Raw genomic sequence first — 26,934 nt, 5'->3', positions numbered from 1 at the left:
ATTACACATCCAAGTAAAGTTTATAAATGCACCGAAAATCTAAAGATGCTATATAAATGTGACACAGTGTTATTATATTTGTAATTGCACATTCTTATGTGGTCTTGTTTCAGTGTGTGCATGTTTGACAAACGGTTGTCTCCCCTGTTTAAAATATTTGGAAAGATTTTATTGCCTTCCTTTATTTTATCAGTAATATTTTAAATACCATACGTTTCATTTTGTATGTGGAGACGCTTGAAGGATTTTTTATTTTGTAGAGTGTTTTGGATAGCCCATCTACTGTTGCTTATGCTATTTTCCAGGTTTTTTTCAAGGTTCTTCTTTATCTTGCTGCATCTGAAGACATGGGTAGCAAGAAACTAAGACGAGTGGGTTTATCACAAGAGCTGTGTGACCGTCTGAACAGACATCAGATTGTTACCTGTCAGGTAAAATTTATTTAATTTTTTTCAGTGAGAAACTTGAAGTACAAATTAATCTTTTTTTTTCTTTTTCTTTAGATTTTTTCTTTTGATGTGGACCATTTCCAACGTCTTTATTGAATTTGTTACAACATTGCTTCTGCTTTATGTCTTGGCCTCTTGGCCATGAGGCATGTGGGATCCTAGCTCCCTGACCAGGGATCGAACCCACACCCCCTGCATTGGAAGGCGAAGTCCTAACTACTGGACCGCCAGGGACGTCCCACAGATTAATCTTGTGTACCTAAATAACTCTTAATTACACCTGAAATATGAACATTTAGGTTTATAAGAAAAGATAAATATGGTGCTTGCCAATTTTAAATAACAAACCACTTAGCTTGTATTTCCAAATGTGATTTCATTTATCCAAATGCAAGATTTTTGCATTTTGGGTGGGGTTGGGTGGGGAGAATGCTCATAGCAGAAGGTGAAGTACACCTGTGCCATTTATTTGGGATTCTAGAGAAGTTTTGTCCTCATAAAAGAAATTTTGCAGTTACATGAGAAATATGACTTAAATGAGACAGTATTCAAAATGGGTAATTTCTCTTGAAAGCAAGAAAAATTACTAGTTAGGATTATTTTCCTATTGATGGAGTGAGAGAAATATATAAGCAGATGTTGTATATTTAAGCGAAAGAGTAAAGCAAATCCCTCTTAGGAGGCTAAATAAGATTTAAGGTTTTCTGTTAGGATTTAATCCTTAATAAGACAGACTTTCAGAGTGTGCTGCAATTTTTAAAAAATTGCTTTGTGTGTTAATGATGTCTGTACTTCCTCTGTTATGCATTTTATAATCCTCATGTTCATACTTTGAAATACTCTTAAAAGTACGAAATTTAACATTTCATTCCGTAGTTTTATTTATTTGGCTGCATTAGGTCTTTCTCTAGTTGCGGCGAGCGGGGGCTACTCTTCGTTGTGGTGCGCAGGCTTCTCATTGCGGTGGCTTCTCTTGTTGTGGAGCACGGGCTCTAGGCGCCCAGGCTTCAGTAGTTGCAGCATGCAGGCTCAGTAGTTGCGGCATGCGGGCCCTAGAGCACGCGGGCTTCAGTAGCTGTGGCGCGTGGGCTGTAGGTCGCGCGGGCTTCAGTAGCTGTGGCATGCAGGCTTAGTTGCTCTGTGGCATGTGGGATCTTCGCCCGGACCAGGGATCGAATCCGTGTCCCCTGCATTGGCAGGCAGATTCTTAACCACTGAGACTCTAGGGAAGTCCTTCCATAGTCACTTTTATTTTCTTTCAATTATTAAATACTCCCTCTGAATGATTTCATAGCTTAGGAAGAAACTCATTTTTTTTTAAAGTAGTACAACCTTGTATTTATTTATTTTAACATTTTTATTGGAGTATAATTGCTTTACAATGTTGTGCTAGTTTCTGCCTTACAACAGAGTGAATTAGCTATACATACACATACATCCCCATATCTAACTCCTCCTGCGTCTCCCCCCAACCTTCCCCATCCCACCACTCCAGGCAGTCACAAAGCACCGAACTGATCTCCCAGTGCCATGCGGCCGCCTCCCAATAAATGTCTATTTTACATTTGGTAGTATATTTAAGTCCATGTCACTCTCTCACTACGTCCCAGCTTACCCTTCCCCCTCCCCATGTCCTCAAGTCCAATCTCTACATCTGCGTCTTTATTCCTGTCCTGCCCCTAGGTTCTTCAGAACCTTTTTTTTAGATTCCATACATATGTGTTAGCTTATGATATTTGTTTTTCTCTCTGACTTACTTCACTCTGTATGACAGACTCTAGGTCCATCCACTTTACACAAATAACTCAATTTCGTTTCTTTTTATGGCTGAGTAATATTCCATTGTATATATGTGCCACGTCTTCTTTTTTTTTCATTTTATTTTATTTATTTATTAACATCTTTATTGGGGTATAATTGCTTTACAATAGTGTGTTAGTTTCTGCTTTATAACAAAGTGAATCAGCTATACATATACATATGCTCCCATGTGTCTTCCCTCTTGCGTCTCCCTCCCTCCCACTCTCCCCATCCCACCCCTCCAGGCTGTCCCAAAGCCCCGAGCTAATATCCCTGTGCCTTGCGGCTGCTTCCCCCTAGCTATCTACCTTACTACGTTTGTTAGTGTGTATATGTCCATGACTCTCTCTTGCCCTGTCAAAACTCACCCTTCCCCCTCCCCATATCCTCAAGTCCGTTCTCCAGTAGGTCTGCGCCTCTATTCCTGTCTTATCCCTAGGTTCTTCATGACCACGTCTTCTTTATCCATTCATCTGTTGATGGACACTTAGGTTGGTTCCATGTCCTGGCTATTGTAAATAGAGCTGCAGTGAACATTGTGGTGCATGATTCTTTTTGATTTATGATTTTCTCAGGGTATAGGCCCAGTAGTGGGATTGCTGGGTCATATGGTAGTTCTATTTGTAGTTTTTTAAGGAACCTCCATACTGTTCTCCATAGTGTTGTATCAATTTACGTTCCCAGCAACAGTGCAAGAGGGTTCCCTTTTTTCCACACCCTCTCCAGCATTTGTTGTTTGTAGATTTTCTGATGATGCACATTTTAACTGGTGTGAGGTGATAAATCATTGCAGTTTTGATTTGCATTTCTCTAATGATTAGTGATGTTGAGGATTCTTTCATGTGTTTGTTGGCATTCTGTATATCCTCTTTGGAGAAATGTCTATTTAGGTCTTCTGCCCATTTTTGGATGGGGTTGTTTTTTTTTTGATATTGAGCTGCTTGTCAATTTTGGAGATTAATCCTTTGTCAGTTGCTTCATTTGCAAATATTTTCTCCCATTCTGGGTTGTCTTTTCGTCTTGTTTATGGTTTCCTTTGCTGTGCAAAAGCTTTTCGGTTTCATTAGGTCCCATTTGTTTATATTTGTTTTATTTCCATTTCTCTAGGAGGTGGGTCAAAAAGGATCTTGCTGTGATTTGTGTCATAGAGTGTTCTGCCTATGTTTTGCTACAAGAGTTTTTTAGTGTCTGGCCTTACATTTAGGTCTTTAATCCATTTTGAGTTTATTTTTGTGTATGGTGTTAGGGAATGTTCTAATTTCATTCTTTTACATGTAGCTGTCCAGTTTTCCCAGCACCACTTATTGAAAAGGCTGTCTTTTCTCCATTGTATATTCTTGCCTCCTTTACCAAAAATAAGGTGACCATATGTGCATGTGTTTATCTCTGGGCTTTCTATCCTGTTCCATTGATCTATATTTCTGTTTTTGGTGCCAGTACCATTCTGTCGTGATTACTGTAGCTTTGTAGTATAGTCTGAAGTCCAGCAGCCTGATTTCTCCAGCTCTGGTTTTCTTTTTCAAGATTGCTTTGGCTATTCGGGGTCTTTTGTGTTTCCATACAAGTTGTGAAATTTTTTGTTCTAGCTCTGTGAAAAATGCCATTGGTAGTTTGATAGGGATTGCATTGAGTGTGTAGATTGCTTTGGGTAATATAGTCATTTTCACAATGTTGATTCTTCCAATCCAAGAACATGGTATATCTCTCCATCTGTTGGTATCATCTTTCATTTCTTTCATCAGTTTCTTATAGTTTTCTGCATACAGGTCTTTTGTCTCGTTAGGTAAGTTTATTCCTAGGTATTTTATTCCTAGGTATTTTATTCTTTTTGTTGCAATGGTAAATGGGAGTGTTTCCTTAATTTCTCTTTCAGATTTTTCATCATTAGTGTATAGGAATGCAAGAGATTTCTGTGCATTAATTTTGTATCCTGCTACTTTACCAAATTCATTGATTAACTCTTGTAGGATTCTCTATGTATACTGTCATGTTGTCTGCAAACAGTGACAGCTTTACTTCTTCTTTTCCGATTTGGATTTACTTCTTCTTTTCCGATTTGGATTCCTTTTTTTTTTCTTTTTTCTTTTTTTTTTTTTTGTGGTATGCAGGCCTCTCACTGTTGTGGCCTCTCCTGTTGCGGAGCATAGGCTCCAGACGCGCAGGCTCAGCGGTCATGGCTCATGGGCCTAGCCGCTCTGCAGCATGTGGGATCTTCCTGGACCGGGGCACGAACCCATGTCCCCTGCATCGGCAGGCGGACTCTCAACCACTGTGCCACCAGGGAAGCCCTGGATTCCTTTGATTTCTTTTTCTTCTCTGATTGCTGTGGCTAAAACTTCCAAAACTATGTTGAATAATAGTGATGAGAGTGGACAACCTTGTCTTGTTCCTGATCTTAGTGGAAATGGTTTCAGTTTTTCACCATTGAGGACGATGTTGGCTGTGTGTTTGTCATATATGGCCTTTATTATGTTGAGGTGAGTTCCCTCTATGCCTACTTTCTGGAGAGTTTTTATCATAAATGGGTGTTGAATTTTGTGGAAAGCTTCTTCTGCATCTATTGAGATGATCATATGGTTTTTCTCCTTCAATTTGTTAATATGGTGTATCCCATTGATTGATTTGCGTATACTGAAGAATCCTTACATTCCTGGGATAAACCCCACTTGATCATGGTATATGACCCTTTTATTTTTTTAAATTTATTTATGGCTGTGTTGGGTCTTTGTTTCTGTGCGAGGGCTTTCTCTAGTTATGGCAAGCGGGGGCCACTCTTCATCGTGATGTGCAGGCCTCTCACTATCGCTGCCTCTCTTGTTCTCTGCGGAGCACAGGCTCCAGATGTGCAGGCTCAGTAATTGTGGCTCACGGGCCCAGTTGCTCCGTGGCATGTGGGATTCCCCCAGACCAGGGCTGGAACCCGTGTCCCCTGCATTGGCAGGCAGATTCTCAACCACTGCGCCACCAGGGAAGCCCTATGATCCTTTTAATGTGCTGTTGGATTCTGTTTGCTAGTATTTTGTTGAGGATTTTTGCATCTATGTTCATCAGTGATATTGGCCTGTAGTTTTCTTTCTTTGTGACATCTTTGTCTGGTTTTGATATCAGGGTGATGGTGGCCTCGTAGAATGAGTTTGGGAGTGTTCTTACCTCTGCTATATTTTGGAAGAGTTTGAGAAGGATAGCTGTTAGCTCTTCTCTAAATGTTTGATAGAATTCGCCTGTGAAGGTGTCTGGTCCTGAGGTTTTATTTGTTGGAAGATTCTTAATCACAGTCTCAGTTTCAGTGCTTGTGATTGGTCTGTTTATATTTTCTATTTCTTCCTGGTTTAGTCTCAGAAGGTTGTGCTTTTCTAAGAATTTGTCCATTTCTTCCAGGTTGTCCATTTTTTTGGCATATAGTTGCTTGTAGTAATCTCTCATGATCCTTTGTATTTCTACAGTGTCAGTTGTTACTTTTCCTTTTTCATTTCTAATTTCTATTGATTTGAGTCTTCTCCCTCTTTTTTCTTGATGAGTCTGGCTAATCAATTTTGTTTATCTTCTCAAAAAACCAGCTTTTAGTTTTATTGATCTTTGCTATTGTTTCCTTCATTTGTTTTTCATTTATTTCTGATCTGATCTTTATGACTTCTTTCCTTCTGCTAACTTTGGGGTTTTTTTGTTCTTCTTTCTCTAATTGCTTTAGGTGTAAGGTTAGGTTGTTTATTTGAGATTTTTCTTGTTTCTTGAGGTAGGATTGTATTGCTATAAACTTCCCTCTTAGAACTTCTTTTGCTGCAACCCATAGATTTTGGGTCATCGTGTTTTCATTGTCATTTGAAGAAACTCATTTCAGCCTGACTCTTTCTGGTCATCTGTTTGTGCCCAGACTCTTTCAGGCACAAGGGCAGCGCCAACATACACCTGAGTTGGATTCTGCTGCTATGTGTTGTTACTTGGTGTGTCCTCTGGTATATGCCAAGGTGGATAATTAGAGGATAAGATTATATCATCATATCATTTAGTTAAGGGCTATTTAGGGGGAAAATACTATAAGAAACATATAAATCTTTGATCTACAATAAACTTTTTTTTAAATACTTATGGATTTATTTGGCTGTGCCGGTTCTTAGTTGTGGCATGTGGGATCTAGTTCCCTGACCAGGGATTGAACCCAGGCCCCCTGCATTGGGAGCGTGGAGTCTTAACCACTGGACCACCAGCGAAGTCCCTGATCTACGATAAATTCTGCTTTTATTTACACATGGATAGTGTCAATTGAAAGTTTCCTTTTAATTCTAGTATCTTTGTTGCACATATATATTTTAAATATTTTCTTTATGTTTTTTAGGACTTTCTATGTCTTACCCCACTGGAGCTTATGAAGATGACTGGCCTTAGTTATCAAGGTGTCCATGAACTTTTGTGTGTGGTCAGCAGGGCCTGTGCCCCACGGATGCAAACGGTGTGTATATATTTTAGAATTATGATTTGATTTTTATTTTGAAACGATTCTGTGTCTCGTTTAAAATCTTTCGGGTGATGAGATGAGCACCTCAAAAATACCAACCCTCACAGCACAGAGTTAGTCCTCTAATGAGAATATATGTAAGAAATTTATGTAGTTTATAAGCTCCTAATTATAGGAAGGCAGTTCCTAATTACGGGAATGAGAGGGTAATATGATTTTCTTTTCTCTGTAGCTGGTACTGATATTTCAAAAGGTCATCTTTCTCTTTGGTTGGTTTGGGGAGGATTTGTGAACCTCATGGTTAAAGTATAATATACTGTTAATTTTAGAATGCTCCTGTCTTTGTAATGCTAACTTTTATCATCATTACTTACTGTGCATCATAAAGTACACTTGTTGGACTTATACTCTCTTACTGATTGAATGAATAATACTTGAAAACTTATCCTCACTCCTGAGAAGAGTTAAAGTGTTTTGTAATAAGCCCTCATCAAGTTGTACTATTATTTCATACTTTCTGTCTCATGACTTTAGCTTTTCAAAATGTAGGTTTAGTGCATGGTAGAAAATATCTTGTTTTCCCAGAATAAGAGTTGCCTAAAAGTCTGTCCAGTGTTTTGCAAATGTATTTGTTTATGTGGGTTATAAATTACTTACCTTACTATCTTATATTGAAATTTGGTAACCACCAAGCAATAAAGTAGGGTCTAACTCTGTGAAGGAGGAAGGAAGGAATATTTGTGTCATTTGAAACTTTGAAAACAATGAACAAATTGAGTATTTTCTTTTGTTCAGATTTAGCTCATTATCTAAGGAAAATACTTTAAAGGCAAAATAGTCAGAAGGAGAATTAGAATGGGAGTTAGAGATGGGCAGTAGTCTTAGCTTTGTCGTTGATGTAGTATCTTTGAACAGCTCACTTTGTTTTATGGGAGAAGTTAGAGAGTTAAAATAGTATCTTATGATTCTGTGACGAGGTTCAAGTTAACTTGTCGCTATTTTGAAGGTTGTAAATCACCAAGAGAACATTTTGGTTTGACATCTGTCATTCTATTTGGTCAATATCTATGGCATATACCTAGTTAGATAATTAAGTAGGAGATTGTGGGTAGGAAATTCACCTTTAGTCTCCACTTCCATCACCACTTTCAGCTGCAATGTCACTACAATTCCAAATGCCAGTTCAAAGAGCCATCTTTCTTCTTCATTGTACATTACTCTTGTAAAATTCTTTAGATTTGAATCCTGTCTTAAATATTGGCTTAGCCTTACTTCATTCCCTCACAAAGCTTTTTTTGTTAATTTATTTATTCAATAATTTATTCCGTCAACCAATATTTATCAAGTGCCAGCCATGGATCTGTCAGGTACTGGGCATATGATAGTGAAGATGACTGATAAAGTTCCTGCCCTCATGTAGCTTACAGTCTAGTGGGAACAGTCAGACAGTAAACAAATAATTATACAAATGATTAGTTAATTGTAGTAATGACGAGTCCTATCAAAGAAAAGTACAAAGAGCTTAGAAACTGAATAACAGGGACATTACTTAGTTTAGGGGTCCTTAAGAAGGGCTCCCTCGGGCTTCCCTGGTGACGCAGTGGTTGAGAGTCCACCTGCTGATGCAGGGGACATGGGTTCATGCCCCGGTCCAGGAAGATCCCACATGCCGCAGAGCGGCTAGGCCCGTGAGCCATGGCCACTGAGCCTGTGCGTCCGGAGCCTGTGCTCCGCAACGGGAGAGGCCACAACAGTGAGAGGCCCATGTACCACAAAAAAAAAAAGAAGGGCTCCCTCAAGGAAGCGATACTTCAGCTCAAACCTGAAGGATGAATAGGAGAGAGATGGACAACGGAGTTGGGAAGGGAGGGAGCAGGGAAAAGTTTGCAGGCACTGTGACTGGGAAATGCAAAGTGCCTGAGAAGAGCAGGAGAATGGTGCTTGTATGGTAAGAAAGTCAGGCCAGTGTGAATGAACGTAGTGGCAAGGAAGAGAGTGTCAAGAGATGAAGTTGGAGAAGCAAGCAGGGGTCAGGTCACTGGGGCCTGCAGACCATGTTAAGGATTTTGGACTTTATTCTGAAAGCAATGACACGTCATCAAAGGGAGTAATCTAATATGTGTTTTTAAAAACTCAGTCTTTAAACAGAGACAAGTGATTGAAAAGGAACAAGAAAATATTTGTGAAAACTAGTTAGGTATCTATGACTGTATTACAGGCAGATTGTGACATGGACTATTAGTGTGGTACTGATGCCGATGGTATAATGTCAGTTATCGTGAGAGATACTTAGGAGGTAGAATGAATAGGATTCGGAGATGATTTGGCTATGGGTGGTGGTGAGGTACAGGAAAGTGTCAGAGATGATTCCTTGATTTTGCTTTGAAAGATTGGGTGGTACCATTTCCTGAGATGAGGAATATTGGAAGAGGATCAGGTTTGAGGGAGGCAGATCGTGAATTTGTGAGTACCTGTCAAATTTTTGGTGCTTGTGAAACATTTAAATATGTGGACTTTGAGCTTGAAGTAGAGGTCTGCACTGGAAACGTGCATTGGGGAGTCATCGGTGTGAACATGGTAGTCAAAGCCGTGAAAATGGGTGAGAGATTGCCTAGAAGGTATGTATAGTGAGAATGTAAGTGTGCCCAAGACCAAGTCCCGAATCAGCCAACATTTCAAGATCAGATTAGACAACGATGAGTCTAAGAAGCAGCCTCCAAGGTAGAAGAAAACTGGTGGTGTGTCATATCGTAGTGTCCCTCTTTGTCTCGCTTATGTACACACTATTATTTCTGAAGTCTTGTTCTGTTAGTTCATTTTAGTAGTTTTTTGAGTCACGAGATCTGTTATTCTAGTAATCACACTTATAGTTGCAAAGGAAGTACTTTAATGTTAATAGATTAGGTTGCCTTTACATGTCTGTAAAGTGTCCCTATGCCCACCTATGTTGCCTGATAGATTGTAGGCAATATTTAGGTATTTCTAAATCAGATGAAAGGCACACACCTTTTACTGTAGCTTTATTCTATTTTATTTTATGTGCCTGAATGTAGCCTTTAGACAACTCTGTGGCAATCCATGGTTTAACTGATCTAAAAACTCAATAGGTGAGATTAGACAAGAGTGGGCACATTTATGGCTCATACGTATTAATAGACTGGTCTTCCTGCGTCCTCATAGGAGCAGAAGAGCCTTGGATTTGAGACCTAGACTTATTCAGTTGTAAACTTTAGGTGGGTAGAGACTAGTTCTGTTTGGGTTACCACTCTATTCCCAGAGCTTATCATAGTATATGGCATGCAGTCGGCAATTAATTCACATTTTTTGAATGAATGAAGGAATGAAAGATTTCAGTTCTGTGACTTGACTTCAGTTTTGGGCAACTTAATATAACAGTAGTAATTTTTAATGTTAGAGATTGCAGAGAGGCAAGTGTTCTTACACATTGTAATCATGTTAACCACATCTGCAAAGACCCTTTTTCCAAATAAGGTAATATTCACAGGTTCCAAGGATTTGATGTGGCTGTCTTTTGGAAGGCCATTTCTTAGTCTACCCCATCCACCTTCAAGCTGTTCTTCGCAAAGCAACCTCGGTTTGAAATGGTAGCTTGGCCGTGTCACTCCCTGTTGCTCTCAGCCTACACGCCACACTTCAGCAATGCTCTTCCTGATTAGGCCCCTGCTTATTTCTCCAGCCTCATTGCTTGCCACACACCACGACCTCGCACCTTCTTTCTGGCGTTCTAAATGAACTCTTTTTGTTTTTTGTAGTTTTTGTGAGTTTCCATTTCCTTTCTTGCTTGCTTCTTGACCTTTCTTCATACATTCTTGTCTCTTTGCCAGGAACATGCACATTCCCTTTGCCTGTCTAACAGTCATTTCAGGTTTTAGCTCAGACATCCAGATCTCCCTTGAAGCCTTCCTATATCACAAAATCCAGATCGGGTATACTCTCTCCAGGTCTCCACTTGCCCTATCACAGTATCTCTTATTTAAGTGTATGGTAATTGCTTAGTTTCTAGTCCTAATATCATAGTCCCTAGTTGGCTATAAGTACTGTGGGGCAGGGGCTCTGTCTTTTATATCACAGCCCCCAGATCTAGCACAGTCCCCGGCACAGAGTAAATAGTTGTTGAATAAATAAATAGTAGAAGAAAAAAAAGGGGATTGGGGTTCCAACTGCTAGAATTTGAGTTTGGAGTTGACTTATGTTTTTGAATAAATATTGAGGTTGAAAATAACTTAATCTCTTCTTTGTTCAGGCTTATGAGATAAAGACACAGAGGTCTGCTGCTCCATCATCAGCATTTTTATCTACAACCCTCTCTGCTTTAGATGAAGCCCTGCATGGTGGTGTAGCTTGTGGATCCCTCACAGAGGTAAAAAAGAAACTTTCCAAACCTTCTTCCATTGACTTAGAACCTTCAGAGCCAGGGGAAAAAGGTTAATTAAAACATAAATTATTTTGGGAATATTCATCTAAATTATAAGTACCTCGAGGGCATGGTTCTCCACTCAGTCCCTAGTACAACACTAGTACAGTACATCAAAAGGAAGATGGTCCAAAAAAATCCCTGCTGACTGACTGAAATCTGCTTGGGTTGCTGTTTCTTTGAATTAGAAAGTGATGAATATTATGAAATAATATGAAACAATTTGGGGGAATTAGAAAAGGATCACTACTTAGCGTATTAGGAAGGAAAATTTGAAATTTTATTAACATGTGGGCAAATTATAGTATTAAACTGAAGTGAGCTATTTTCACTTCCTGTTAAAGATAAAATTTGGTTCTAGGAAGTAATAGGTTGTTGTATTAGTTATATATTGTTGCATAACAAATTACCCCCAAACTAAGTGGCTTAAACAACAATAAACATTGATATCCGTTTCTTTGGGAGTGGCTTAGCTCAGTGATATTGGCGAAGGATGCGAGGGGGCAGGTTGGTGCTGGTTGTTGGCGGAGGTCACGATTCCTCCCCAGAGGGCTCTCCACAGGTTGCTTGAGTCTCCTCGTGACACGATGTCTGACTCCCTCAGGCAAGATGGAAATGGCTATTCCTTTGATGATTTAGCTTTGGAAGTTATACACCATCACTTCTGCCACTTTCTCTTCTTTAGAAGCGGGTAATTAAGTCCAGCCCACATTCAAGGAAAGGGAAATTAGACTCTACCTTTTGAAAGAAGTGTCAAGAATTTGAGGATATTTTAAAACCACAACAGTTCTTTTCCTTGAAAACTGCATTCATGTGCTTACTGGTTCTCATGTGGTGACTCCATAGACTATGTTTACCAGTAAGTACACTTCTGAGGGACTTCTTGCCTGAGAGTTCTAGGGGAATAGATGCTTGAAACAAACTTTTAACAAGAGTAGACGCTTATATTCTGATAGGCATAAATTTAACTGTAGTTATTTTCCCTTGAAAATAGGGGACCTGTTTTAGGTAGTATACATTATTTTATTTCCGGTCTTCCAAGAAAGATTTTTTTTTATAAAGTTTTTTATTTTTTAATTTTTATTTATTTTATGTTTGGCTGTATTGGGTCTTCATTGCTGCGCGTGGGCTTTTCTCTGGTTGTGGCAAGTGGGAGCTACTTTTCTTTGCGGTGCACGGGCTTCTCATTGTAGTGGCTTCTCTTGTTGCGGAGCACGGGCTCTAGGCACGCGGACTTCAGTAGTTGTGGCACACGGGCTCAGTAGTTGTGGGTCGCGGACTGAGCAGTTGTGGCTCGTGGGCTCTGGAGTGCAGGTGCAGTAGTTGTGGCACATGGGCTTAGTTGCTTTGCGGCATATGGGATCTTCCCGGACCAGGGCTCGAACCTGTGTCCCCTGAATTGGCAGGCGGATTCTTAACTACTGCACCACCAGGGAAGCCCACCAAGAAAGATTTTAAAATATGTGTGTGCTATGCCTAGTAGATGCCTATTGGATAGTAGGTAAATGAATGAAAGAGCGAATTAACCTTTAATAGAAATTAGAATGTGCTGTTGCAGGGCACTGCCACCAGATGGTGCCAGAATCCTATCTTACATAATCTTTTTGTGATCTAATTGGACCTTTGTTGAAATAGGTTTATTTAAAAAAAAAAAAGAAAGAGGTTTTATAGTAATTGTGATCCACAGTTATAAACTTACTTATTTAAATAGCAAAACTTCAGGAAGATTAACCAACAAATACTTTTTTATTTTTTAAGTTTTGGAATAGTTTAAATACTTTTTCATGTAGCTTTTATCAATTCTTTCTAAATCCAAGAGATAGTTACAAGCCATTAGATGTTTTTTCATCATCTGATTGGCTGACATGGAATATGAATACCCTGATTGCTTATTAGAGGCAAGTTCTCTACTTTCTGTTTTAGCTCCAGGTAGCCTCTGCAGTCTTTTTGGGATTTTTCAGCTGAGTACAGGGAGTATTTGTTGACCTTGTATTAAAAACAAAAATTTAATATCTATCTTATGTATACAAGATTAAATACATCCTGCATGTGTAAGTTATGAGCATTTATGAGCCTGTGACCCAATATAAAACGCAGAACAGTACCAAAATCATTGAAACCAACTGTGGGCTCCTCCCTGATCCCATCTTTGGCTTTCTGTTAGGAGGTAACTTCCATCCTGAATTTCCACCATTGCTATCTTTTTTTTTTTTTTTTTTGCGGTACGCGGGCCTCTCACTGTTGTGGCCTCTCCCGTTGCAGAGCACAGGCTCCGGACGCGCAGGCTCAGCGGCCATGGCTCACGGGCCCAGCTGCTCCGCGGCATGTGGGATCTTCCCAGACCGGGGCACAAACCTGTGTCCCCTGCATCAGCAGGCGGACTCTCAACCACTGCGCCACCGAGGAAGCCCTCTTTTTTTTTTTTTAATTGAAGTATAGTTGATTTACAATATTATATTGGTGTCAGGTGTACAGCATAGTGATTCTACCATTGCTGTACTTTTTTTCCCCTTATGGTTACCAATACCTATAGTTTTCCTTTATCACCCATATACATAGGAAATGTAGCATTTTATTTAGTTTTGATTATTTTTGAGCTCTATTACATAACATATTGGTGATTAAATCATATCATATCTCTTCTATGAATTGATTTTTCCACTTAATATTATTTTCTAAGATTTATCCATGTTGCAAGTAGCAAGAGTATAATTCACTTTCACTGCTGTGTCATACTCCATTTTGAAAATATGGCCACAGTTTATTTATCCCTTCTCCTGTGAGTGAACATTTGGGTTGTTTCCAAATATTAGCAGTTTGCTAACAAGTCCTGTGAAAACTGTTGTACATGTCTCCTGGATCACATGTACAGGTGTTTCTCTAGGGCACAGGTTGGCAAACTACTGCCCAGTGGTCAAATCTGGACAGCTGCCTGTTTTTTATAAATAAAGTTTTATTGTAACACAACTATGTTCATTGGTTTACATTTTGTCTGTGGCAGTTTTTGAGATACAAGGCAGAGTTGCGTTAGTTGTGACAGAAACCTCGTGGTTTCCAAAGCCTAAAATATTTACTAGCTGGCTCCTGTCTAGGGGATCTACCTTGGAGTGATTTGCTGGTTATAGAGTATGCACATAGGTAGCATTGCAGAATCAGGACAAATTGTTTTCCAGAGTGGTTGTGCCTGCTTACATTCCTATGAGCAATGTGCACGAATACCTCTTGCTCCATGTCTTCTTGCCTTGGTATTATCTGACTTCTCAGTTTCAGCCCATCTTTGTGATCTTAGTTTTCACTTCCCTGATTACTAATGAGCTGGAATATCTTTTTATAAATCATTCGGCTATTTAAAAAAATAATTTTATTTTATTTTTTTATACAGCAGGTTCTTATTAGTCATCCATTTTATACACATCAGTGTACACATGTCAATCCCAGTCTCTTAATTCATCACACCACAATCCCCACCCCCCGCCACTTTCTCCCCTTGGTGTCCATACGTTTGTTCTCTACATCTGTGTCTCTATTTCTGCCCTGCAAACCAGTTCATCTGTACCATTTTTCTAGGTTCCATATATATGCGTTAATATACGATATTTGTTTTTCTCTTTCTGACTTACTTCACTCTGTATGACAGTCTCTAGATCCATCCACATCTCTACAAATGACCCAGTTTCGTTCCTTTTTATGGCTGAGTAATATTCCATTGTATATATGTACCACATCTTCTTTACCCATTCGTCTGTTGATGGGCATTTAGGGTGCTTCCATGAACTGGCTATTGTAAATAGTGCTGCAATGAACATTGGGGTGCATGTGTCTTTTTGAATTATGGTTTTCTCTGGGTATATGCCCAGTAATGGGATTGCTGGGTCATATGGTAATTATATATTTAGTTTTTTAGGGAACCTCCATACTGTTCTCCATAGTGGCTGTATCAATATACATTCCCACGAACAGTGTAAGAGGGTTCCTTTTTTCCACACCCTCTCCAGGATTTGTTGTTTGTAGATTTTCTGATGATGCACATTTTAACTGGTGTGAGGTGATAAATCATTGCAGTTTTGATTTGCATTTCTCTAATAATTAGTGATGTTGAGCAGCTTTTTATGTGCTTCTTGGCCATCTGTATGTCTTCTTTGGAGAAATGTCTAAGTCTTCTGCCCATTTTTGCATTGGGTTGTTTGTTTTTTTAATATTGAGCTGCATGAGCTGTTTATATATTTTAGAGATTAATCCTTTGTCCATTGATTAGTTTGCAAATATTTTCTCCCATTCTGAGGGTTGTCTTCTTTGTAGTTTCCTTTGCTTTGCAAAAGCTTTGAAGTTTCATTAGGTCCCATTTGTTTATTTTTGTTTTTATTTCCATTACTCTAGGCCATGGATCAAAAAAGATCTTGCTGTGATTTATGTCAAAGAGTGTTCTTCTTATGTTTTCCTCTAAGAGTTTTATAGTGTCCATTCTTACATTTAGGTCTTTAATCCATTTTGAGTTTTATTTTGTGTATGGTGTTAAGGAGTGTTCTAATTTCATTCTTTTACATGTAGCTGTCCAGTTTTCCCAGCACCACTTATTGAAGAGACTGTCTTTTCTCCATTATATATCCTTGCCTTCTTTGTCATAGATTAGTTGACCATAGGTGCGTAGGTTTATCTCTGGGCTATCTATCCTGTTTCATTGATCTGTATTTTTGTTTTTGCACCAGTACCATGTTGTCTTGATTTCTGTAGCTTTATAGTATGTCTGAAGTCAGGAAGTCTGATTCCTCCGGCTCTGTTTTTTACCATCAAGACTGCTTTGGCTATTTGGGGTCTTTTATGTCTCCATACAAATTTTTAGATTTTTTTGTTCTAGTTCTGTAAAAAATGCCACTGGTAATTTGATAGGGATTGCATTGAATCTGTAGATTTCTTTGGGTAGTACATCATTTTCACAAGTTTGATTCTTCTAATCCAACAACATGGAATATCTCTCCATCTGTTTATGTCATCTTTGATTTCTTTCATCAGTGTCTTATAGTTTTCTGAGTACAGGTCTTTTAACTCCTTAGGTAGGTTTATTCCTAGGTATTTTATTCTTTTTGTTGCAGTGGTAAATGGGAGTGTTTCCTTAATTTCTCTTTCTTTCGTTCGTTTCGTCTTTCGTTGTTAGTGTATAGGAATGCAAGAGATTTCTGTGCATTAATTTTGTATCCTGCAACTTTACCAGATGCATTGATGAGCTCTAGTAGTTTTCTGGTGGCATCTTTAGGATTCTCTAGGTATAGTATCATGTCATCTGCAAGCAGTGACAGTTTTACTTCTTCTTTTCTAATTTGTATTCCTTTTATTTCTTTTTCTTCTCTGATTGCCGAGGCTAGGACTTCCAAAACTATGTTGAATAATAGTGGCGAGAGTGGACATGCTTGTCTTGTTCCTGATCTCAGAGGAAATGCTTTCAGTTTTTCACCACTGAGAATGATGTTTGCTGTGGGTTTGTCATATGTGGTCTTTATTATGTTGCGGTAGGTTCCCTCTGTGTCCATTTCCTGGAGAGTTTTTATCATAAATGGGTGTTGAATTTTGTGGAAAGCTTTTTCTGCATCTATTGAGATGACCATATGGTTTTTATTCTTCAGTTTCCTGTTACGGTGTATCACATTGATTCATTTGCATATATTGAAGAATACTTGCATCCCTGGGATAAATCCCACTTCATCATGGTGTATGATCCTATTAATGTGTTGTTGGATTCTGTTTGCTAGTATTTTGTTGAGGATTATTGCATCTATATTCATCAGTGATATTGGTCTGTAATTTTCTGTTTTTGTAATATCTTTGTCTGTTTTTGGTATCAGGGTGATGGTGGTCTCATAAAATGAGTTGGGGAGTGTTCCTTCCTCTGCAATTTTTTGGAAGAGTTTGAGAAGGATGTATGTTAGCTCTTCTCTAAATGTTTGATAGAATTCACCTGTGAAGCCATCTGGTTCTGGACTTTGTTTGTTGGAAGATCTTTTAATCAGTTTCAATTTCATTACTTATGATTGGTCTGTTCATATTTTCTATTTCTTCCTGGTTCAGTCTTGGAAGGTTATACCTTTCTAAGAATTTGTCCATTTCTTCCAGGTTGTCCATTTTATGGGCATAGAGTTACTTGTAGTAGTTTCTTAGGATGCTTTGTATTTCTGCGGTGTCTTTTGTAACTTCTCCTTTTTCATTTATAATTTTATTGATTTGAGTCCTCTCCCTCTTTTTCTTTTTGTTTTTGTTTTTTTTTTTTTTTTTTGTGGTACCTGGGCCTCTCACTGTTGTGGCCTCTCCCGTTGCAGAGCACAGGCTCCGGATGCGCAGGCTCAGCGGCCATGGCTCACGGGCTCAGCCGCTCCACGGCATGTGGGATCTTCCCAGACCGGGGCACAAACCCGCGTCCCCTGCATCAGCAGGCAGACTCTCAACCACTGCATCACCAGGGAAGCCCTCCCTCTTTTTCTTGATGAGTCTGGCTAATGGTTTATCAATTTTGTTTATCTTCTCAAAGAACCAGCTTTTAGTTTTATTGATGTTTGCTATTGTTTTCTTTGTTTCTATTTCAGTTATTTCTGCTCTGATCTTTATGATTTCTTTCCTTCCACTAAGTTCGGGTTTTGTTTGTTCTTCTTTATCTAGTTCCTTTACATGTAAGGTTAGATTGTTTATTTGAGATTTTCTTGCTTCTTGAGGTAAGCTTGTATTGCTATAAACTTACGTCTTAGAACTGCTTTTGCTGCATCCCATAGGTTTTGGATCGTAGTGTTTTTGTTTTTATTTTTCTCTAGGTATTTTTTGGTTTTGTCTTTGATTTCTTCAGTGATCTCTTGGTTACTTAGTAACGTATTTTTTATTTTTATAAAAAAATGTTAAAAAACATTTTTTATCCATGTGTTTGTGTTTTTTATGTTTTTTTTTCCCTGTAATTGCTTTCTAATCTCATAGTTTTGTGGTCGGAAAAGATGCTTGATATGATTTCCATTTTCTTAAATTTACTGAGGCTTGATTTGTGACCCAAGATGTTATCACTCCTAGAGAATGTTCTGTGTGCACTTGCGATGAAAGTGTAATCTGCTGTTTTTGGATGGAATGTCCTATAAATATCAATTAAATCAAAGGTCTGAACCAAGATAGCAGAGTAGAAGGACGTGCTCTCACTCCCTCTTGTGAGAACACCAGAATCACAGGTAGCTGCTGGACAATCATCGACAGGAAGACACTGGAACTCACCAAAAAAGATACCCCACGTCCAAAGACAAAGGAGAAGCCACAATGAGATGGTAGGAGGGGTGCAGTCAGAACAAAATGAAATCCCATAATTGCTGGGTGGGCGACTCACAGACTGGAGAATAATTATACCACGGAAGTCCACCCACTGGAGTGAAGGTTCTGAGCAACACGTCAGGCTTCCCAACCTGGGGGTCTGGCAACAGGAGGAGGAATTTCTAGAGAATCACACTTTGAAGGCTAGTGGGATTTGATTGCAAGACTTCGACAGCACTGGGGGAAACAGAAACTCCACTATTGGAGGGCCCACACAAAGTAGTTTGCCCATCGGGACTCAGGGGAAGAAGCAGTGAACCCAGGGGAGACTGAACCACACCCACCTGCTAGTGTGGAGGGTTTCCTGCAGAGGCAGGAGGTGGCTGTGGCTCACCGCAGGGACAAGGGCACTGGCAGCAGAAGTTCTGGGAAGCACTCCTTGGCATGAACCCTCCCAGGGTCTGCCATTAACCCCACCAAATAGCCCAGGTAGGCTCCAGTTTTGGTTTGCCTCAGGCCAAACAACCAACAGGTGGGAAACCCAGCCCCACCCATCAGCAGTAAAGCAGATTAAAGTTTTACTGAGCTCTGCCCAGCAGAGCAGCACCCAGCTCTACCCACCACCAGTCCCTCCCATCAGGAAACCTGCACAAGCTTCTTAAATAGCCTCATCCACCAGAGGGCAGACAACAGAAGCAAGAAGAACTACAATCCTGCAGCCTGTGGAACAAAAACCACATTCACAGAAAGATAGACAAGATGAAAAGGCAGAGGGCTATGTACCAGATGAAGGAACAAGACAAAAACCCCAGAAAAAACAACTAAATAGAGTGGAGACAGACAACCTTCCAGAAAAAGAATTAAGAATAATGATAGTGAAGATGATCCAGGACCTCGGAAAGACAATGGAGGCAAAGATCGAGAAGATGAAATAAATGTTTAACAAAGACCTAAAAGAATTAAAGAACAAACAAACAGAGATGAACAATACAATGACTGAAATGAAAAGTACACTAGAAGGAATCAATAGCAGAATAACTGAGGCAGAAGAAGGGATAAGTGACTTGGAAGACAGAATGGTGGAATTCACTGCCACAGAACAGAATAAAGAAAAAAGAATGGAAAGAAATGAAGACAGCCTAAGAGACCTCTGGGGCAACATTAAACTCAACAACATTCGCATTATAGGGGTCCCAGAGGGAGAAGAGAGAGAGAAAGGACCTGAGAAAATCTTTGAAGAGATTATAGTCGAAAACTTCCCTAACATGGGGAGCAAAATAGCCACCCAAGTCCAGGAAGTGCAACGAGTCCCATACAGGATAAACCCAAGGAGAAACACGCTGAGACACATAGTAATCAAATTGGCAAATAATAAAGACAAAGAAAAATTATTGAAAGCAGCAAGGGAAAAATGACAAATAATATACAAGGTAACTCCCATAAGGTTAACAGCTGATTTCTCAGCAGAAACTTGACAAGCCAGAAGGGGGTGCAATGATATACTTAAAGTGATGAAAGGGAATAACATACAACCACGATTACTCTACCTGGCAAGGATCTCATTCAGAATTGATGGAGAAATCAAGAGCTTTACAGACAAGCAAAAGCTAAGAGAATGCAGCACCACCAAACCAGCTCTACAACAAATGCTAAAGGAACTTCTCTAAGTGGGAAACACAAGAGAAAAAAGGACCTACAATAACAAACCCAAAATAATTAAGAAAATGGTAATATGAACTTACATATCAATGATTACCTTAAACGTGAATGGATTAAATGCTCCAACCAAAGGACACAGGCTTGTTGAATGGGTACTAAAAGAAGACCCATCTATATGCTGTCTAGAAGAGACCCATTTCAGACCTAGGGACACATACAGACTGAAAGTGAGGGGATGGAAAAAGATATTCCATGCAAATGGAAATCAAAAGAAAGCAGGAATAGCAATACTCATATCAGATAAAATAGACTTTAAAATAAAGAATGTTATAAGAGACAAGGAAGGACACAACATAATGTTCAAGGGATCAATCCAAGACGAAGATATAACAATTATAAATATGTATGCACCCAACAAAGGAGCACCTCAATGCATAAGGCAACTGCTAACAGCTGTAAAAGATGAAATCGACAGTAACACAATAACAGTGGGGGACATTAACACCTCACACCAATGGACAGGTCATCTAAAATGAAAATAAATAAGGAAACAGAAGCTTTAAATGACACAATAGACCAGATACATTTAATTGATATTTATAGGAAATATAGATTTAATTGATATTTATAGGACATTCCATCCAAAAACAGCAGTTACACTTTCTTCTCAAGTGCGCATGGAACATTCTTCAGGATAGGTCACATCTTGGGTCACAAATCAAGCCTCAGTAAATTTAAGAAAATTGAAATCATATCAAGCATCTTTTCTGACCACAATGCTATGAGATTAGAAATGAATTACGGGGAAATAACGTAAAAAACAAAAATACATAGAGGCTAAACACTACGTTACTAAATAACCAAGAGATCACTGAAGAAATCAAAGAGGAAATCAAAAAATACCTAGAGACAAATGGCAATGAAAACATGACAATCCCAAACATATGAGGTACCGCAAAAGCAGTTCTAAGAGGGAAGTTTATAGCTATACAGGCCTACCTCAAGAAACAAGAAAAATCTCAAATAAATATTCTAACCTTACACCTAAAGGAACTAGATAAAGAAGAACAAACAAAACCCAAAGTTAGCAGAAGGAAAGAAATCATAAAGATCAGAGCAGAAATAACTGAAATAGAAACAAAGAAAACAATAGCAAAGATCAATAAAACTAAAAGCTAGTTCTTTTAGTTCAAGAAAACTAAAAGCTGCTTATCTTTTAGAAGATAAGAAAAATTGATAAACCATTAGCCAGACTCATCAAGAAAAAGAGGGAGAGGACTCAAATCAATAGAATTAGAAATGAAAAAGGAGAAGTTACAATAGACACTGCAGAAATACAAAGCATCCTAAGAGACTACTACAGGCAACTCTATGCCAATAAAATGGACAACCTGGAAGAAATGGACAAATTCTTAGAAAGGTATAACCTCCAAGACCGAACCAGGAAGAAATAGAAAATATGAACAGACCAATCACAAGTAATGAAATTGAAACTGTGATTAAAAATCTTCCAACAAACAAAAGTCCAGGACCAGATGGCTTCATAGGTGAATTCTATCAACCATTTAGAGAACAGCTAACACCCATCCTTCTCAAACGCTTCCAAAAAATTGCAGAGGAAGGGATACTCCCAAACTCATTGTATGAGGCCACAATTACCCTGATACCAAAACCAGACAAAGATACTACAAAAACAGAAAATTACAGACCAATACACTGATGAATATAGATGCAAAAATCCTCAACAAAATACTTGCAAACAGAATCCAACAACACATTAAAAGGATCATACACCATGATGAAGTGGGATTTATCCCAGGGATGCAAGGATTCTTCAGTATACACAAATCAATCAATGTGATACACCATATCAGCAAATTGAAGAATAAAAACCATATGATCATCTCAATAGATGCAGCAAAAACTTTCCACAAAATTCAACATCCATTTATTATAAAAACTCTTCAGAAAGTAGGCATAGAGGGAACTTACCTCAACATAATAAAGGCCATATACGAGAAACCCACAGCAAACATCATTCTTAATGGTGAATAATTGAAAGCATTTCCTCTAAGATCAGGAACAAGACAAGGATGTCCACTCTCACCACTATTATTCAACATAGTTTTGGAAGTCCTAGCCTCGGCAATCAGAGAAGAAAAAGAAATACAAACTGGAAAAGAAGAAGTAAAACTGTCACTGTTTGCAGATGACATGATACTATACATAGAGAATCCTAAAGATGCCACCAGAAAACTACTGTAGCTCATCAATGAATTTGGTAAAGTTTCAAGATACAAAATTAATGCACAGAAATCTCTTGCATTCCTATACACTAATGATGAAAAATCTGAAAGAGAAATTAAGGAAACACTCCCATTTACCACTGCAACAGAAAGAATAAAATACCTAGGAATAAACCTACCTAGGGAGACAAAAGACCTGTATGCAGAAAACTATAAGACACTGATCAAAGAAATGAAAGATGATACCAACAGATGGAGAGAGATACCATGTTCTTGGTTGGAAAAAACAATATTGTGAAAATGACTAGACTACTGAAAGCAATCTACAGATTCAATGCAATCACTATCAAATTACCAATGGCATTTTTTATGGAAGTAGAACAAAAAATCTTAAAATCTGTATGGAGACACAAAAGACTCCGAATAGCCAAAGTAGTCTTGAGGTAAGAAAACAGAGCTGGAGGAATCGGACTCCCTGACTTCAGACTATACTACATAGCTACAGTAATCAAGACAATATTGTACTGTCACAAAAACAGAAACATAGATCAATGGAACAAGATAGAAAGCCCGGAGTTAAACCCACACACCTATGGTCAACTTATGTATGACAAAGGAGGCAAGGATATACAATGGAGAAAAGACAGTCTCTTCAATAAGTGGTACTGGGAAAAGTGGACAACTACATGTAAAAGAATGAAATTAGAACACTCCCTAACACCATACACAAAAAGAAACTCAAAATGGACTAGAGACCTAAATGTAAGACCGGACACTATAAAACTCTTAGAGGAAAACATAGGAAGAACACCCTTTGGCATAAATCACAGCAAGATCTTTTTTGATCCACCTCCTAGAGTAATGGAAATAAAAACAAAAATAAACAAATGGGGCTAATGAAACTAAAAAGCTTTTGCACAGCAAAGGAAACCATGAACAAGACGAAAAGACAACCCTCAGAATGGGAGAAAATATTTGCAAATGAATCAACAGACAAAGAATTAATCTCCAAAATAATATAAACAGCTCATGCAGCTCGATAGTAATAAACAAACAACCCAATCCAAAAATGGGCAGAAGACGTAAATAGACATTTCTCCAAAGAAGATATACAGGTGGGCAAGAAGCACATGAAAAGCTGCTCAACATCACTAATCATTAGAGAAATGCAAAACAAAACTACAATGAGGTATCACCTCACACCGTTTAGAATGGGCATCATCAGAAAATCTACAAACAACAAATGCTGGAGAGGGCGTGGAGAAAAGGGAACCCTCTTGCACTGTTGGTGGGAATGTAAACTGATACAGCCACTATGGAGAACAGTATGGAGGTTCCTTAAAAAAGTAAAAATAGAATTACCATATGATCCAGCAATCCCACTACTGGTCATATACCCAGAGAAAACCACAATTCAAAAGCATACATGCTCCCCAATGTTCATTGCAGCACTGTTTACAATAGCCAGGTCATGGAAGCAACCTAAATGCCCATTGACAGCCGAATGGGTAAAGAAGATGTGGTACATATATACAATGGAATATTACTCAGCCATAAAAGGAAAAAAATTGGGTCATTTGTAGAGACATGGATGGATCTAGAGACTGTCATACAGAGTGAAGTAAGTCAGAAAGCGAAAAACAAATATCGTATGTTAACGCATATATATGGAACCTAGAAAAATGGTACAGATGAACTGGCTTGCAGGGCAGAAATAGAGACACAGATGTAGGGAACAAACGTATGGACACCAAGAGGGGGAAAGTGGTGTGGGGTGGTGGTGGTGGTGTGATGAATTGGGCGATTGGGATTGACGTGTATACACTGATGTGTATAAAATTGATGACTAGGGCTTCCCTGGTGGCGCAGTGGTTGAGAGTCCGCCTGCCAATGCAGGGGACGCGGGTTCGTGCCCCGGTCTGGGAGGATCCCACATGCCGTGGAGCGGCTGGGCCACTGAGCCATGGCTGCTGAGCCTGCGCGTCCAGAGCCTGTGCTCCGCAATGGGAGAGGCCACAACAGTGAGGGTCCCGCGTTCTGCAAAAAAAAAAAAAATTGATGACTAATACGAACCTGCTGTATAAAAAAAAGTGTGATCAAGTGTATTCTATGGGAGAGAAGTAAAAATAGACCATATTTACAGTCTAAATTATACAATAATGTAATGTATTTGTAGATGTATTTATAGATGTATTTATTATTGCAGATTGTATTTGCTTTATCAATGTCTTTACTTTGGGAATCAAAAAAATAAAATAAAATCTGAAAAAAATACTTCATATTCATCAAGATAATGGTTATTAGAGGAGAGAGTGGTCATTAATAGAAGAAATCAGTGACATTCTCTTGATGTCAGTTGACTGGGTTCAGTTTGTGAAAATTTATTTAACTCTATTATGATTTTTGCACTTTCTATATGTTGTATGTTATACTTTAACAAATGCTTAATAAATGAAAATGCTCCATAAAAAAAAAAGAAAATCAATTAAATCTATCTGGTCTATTGTGTCATTTAAAGATTGTGTTTCCTTATTAATTTTCTGTCTGGATGATCTGTCCATTGGTGTAAGTGAGGTGTTAAAGTCCCCCACTATTGTTGTGTTACTGTCAATTTCCTCTTTTATAGCTGTTAGCAGTTGCCTTATGTATTGAGTTCCTTCCAATGTTGGGTGCATATATATTAATAATTGTTATATCCTCTTCTCAGATTGATCCCTTGATCATTATGTCATGTCCTTCCTTGTCTCTTATAACATTCTTTATTTTAAAGTCTATTTTATGTGATATGAGTATTGCTATTCCTGCTTTCTTTTGATTTCCATTTGCATGGAATATCTTTTTCCACCCCCTCACTTTCAGTCTGTATGTGTCCCTAGGTCTGAAGTGGGTCTCTTGTAGACAGCATATATATAGGTCTTGTTTTTTTGTATCCATTTAGTGAGGCTGTGTCTTTTGGTTGGAGCATTTAATCCGTTCACGTTTAAGGTAATTATCAATATATATGTTCCTATGACCATTTTCTTAATTGTTTTGTTTTTGTTTTTGTAGGTCCTTTTTTTGTCTTGTGTTTCCCACATAGAGAAGTTCCTTTAGCATTTGTTGTAGAGCTGGTTTGGTGGTGCTGAATTCTCTTAGCTTTTGCTTATCTGTAAAGCTTTTGATTTCTCCATTGAATCTGAATGAGATCCTTGCCAGGTAGAGTAATCTTGATTGCAGTTTCTTCCCTTTCATCTCTTTAAATATATCGTGCTACTCCCTTCTGGCTTGTAGAGTTTCTGCTGAGAAATCAGCTGTTAATCTTATGGGAGTTCCTTTGTGTGTTATTTGTTGTTGTTCCCTTTTTGCTTTTGATATTTTTTCTTTGTCTTTAATGTTTGCCAATTTGATTACTATGTGTGTAGGCGTGTTTCTCCTTGGGTTTATCCTGCCTGGGGCTCTCTGTGCTTCCTGGACTTGAGTGACTATTTCCTTTCCCCTGTTAGGGAAATTTTCGACTATAATCTCTTCAAATAGTTTCTCGGGTCCTTTCTCTGTCTCTTCTCCTTCTGGGACCCCTATAATGCGAATGTTGTTGCATTTAATGTCCCAGAGGTCTCTTAGGCTGTCTTCATTTCTTTCCATTCTTTTTTCTTTATTCTGTTCTGTGGCAATGAATTCCACCATTCTGTCTTCCAGGTCGCTTATCTGTTCTTCTCCCTCCATTATTCTGCTATTGATTCCTTCTAGTATATTTTTCATTTCAGTTATTGTATTGTTCATCTCTTGTTTGTTTGTCCTTTAATTCTTCTAGGTTTTTGGTAAACATTTCTTGCATCTTCTCAATCTTTGCCTCCATTCTTTTTTTTTTTAATTTATTTTATTTAGTTTACTTATTTTTGTCTCTGTTGGGTCTTTGTTGCTGTGTGCAGGCTTTCTCTAGTTCCTGTGAGTGGGGTCTACTCTTCATTGAGGTGTGCAGGCTTCTCATTGCAGTGGCTTCTCTTGTTGCAGAGCACAGGCTCTAGGCACGCGGGCTTCAGTAGTTGTGGCTCATGGGTTCCAGAGCACAGGCTCAGTAGTTGTGGCGCATATGCTTAGTTTCTCCGTGCCATGTGGGATCTTCCTGGACCAGGGCTCGAACCTGTGTCCCCTGCATTGGCAGGCGGATTCTTAACCACTGTGCCAGCAGGGAAGCCCTGCCTCTGTTCTTTCTCCAGGATCTTGGATCATCTTCACTATCATTATTCTGAATTCTTTTTCTGGAAGGTCTCCTATCTCCTCTTCATTTAGTTGTTTTTCTGGCATTTTATCTTGTTCCTTCATCTGGTACAAAGTCCTCTGCTTTTTCATTTTGTCTGTCTTTCTATGAATGTGGTTTTCATTCCACAGGCTGCAGAATTGTAGTTCTTCTTGCTTCTGCTCAAAAATAATTTTATTAAGGTACAATTTAAATACTCTAAAATTCAACCTCTGTAACTGTGTAATTTGATTATATTAGTGAATTCATAGTAAATCATCACAATCCAGGTTTACAACATGTCCCATCATCCTAAAACATTCCCTCATGCCCGATTATAGTTAATCCTCACTCCAATCCTCAGCCCTAGGCATCCACTGATCTACCTTTTGTCTACATATTTGCCT

General features: G+C 38.7%; 1 protein-coding gene across 1 annotated transcript in view; it reads left to right on the top strand.

Moving 5' to 3' along the window:
- Positions 1-347: 347 nt before the first annotated feature.
- The window catches only part of RAD51B (RAD51 paralog B), a 626,727-nt gene continuing 600,140 nt past the window's right edge, over positions 348-26,934 (top strand). The window contains exons 1-3 of the mRNA XM_065871664.1: positions 348-431; positions 6,583-6,696; positions 10,967-11,083. Coding sequence (XP_065727736.1) covers positions 348-431; positions 6,583-6,696; positions 10,967-11,083 — 315 coding nt within the window. The remainder of the gene's footprint in view (positions 432-6,582; positions 6,697-10,966; positions 11,084-26,934) is intronic.

This window comes from Phocoena phocoena, chromosome 2 (assembly GCF_963924675.1).
Source record: "Phocoena phocoena chromosome 2, mPhoPho1.1, whole genome shotgun sequence".
NCBI lineage: Eukaryota > Metazoa > Chordata > Mammalia > Artiodactyla > Phocoenidae > Phocoena > Phocoena phocoena.
The sequence above is the reverse complement of the archived record's forward strand: the minus strand, read 5'-3'. Positions and strand labels throughout refer to the sequence as shown.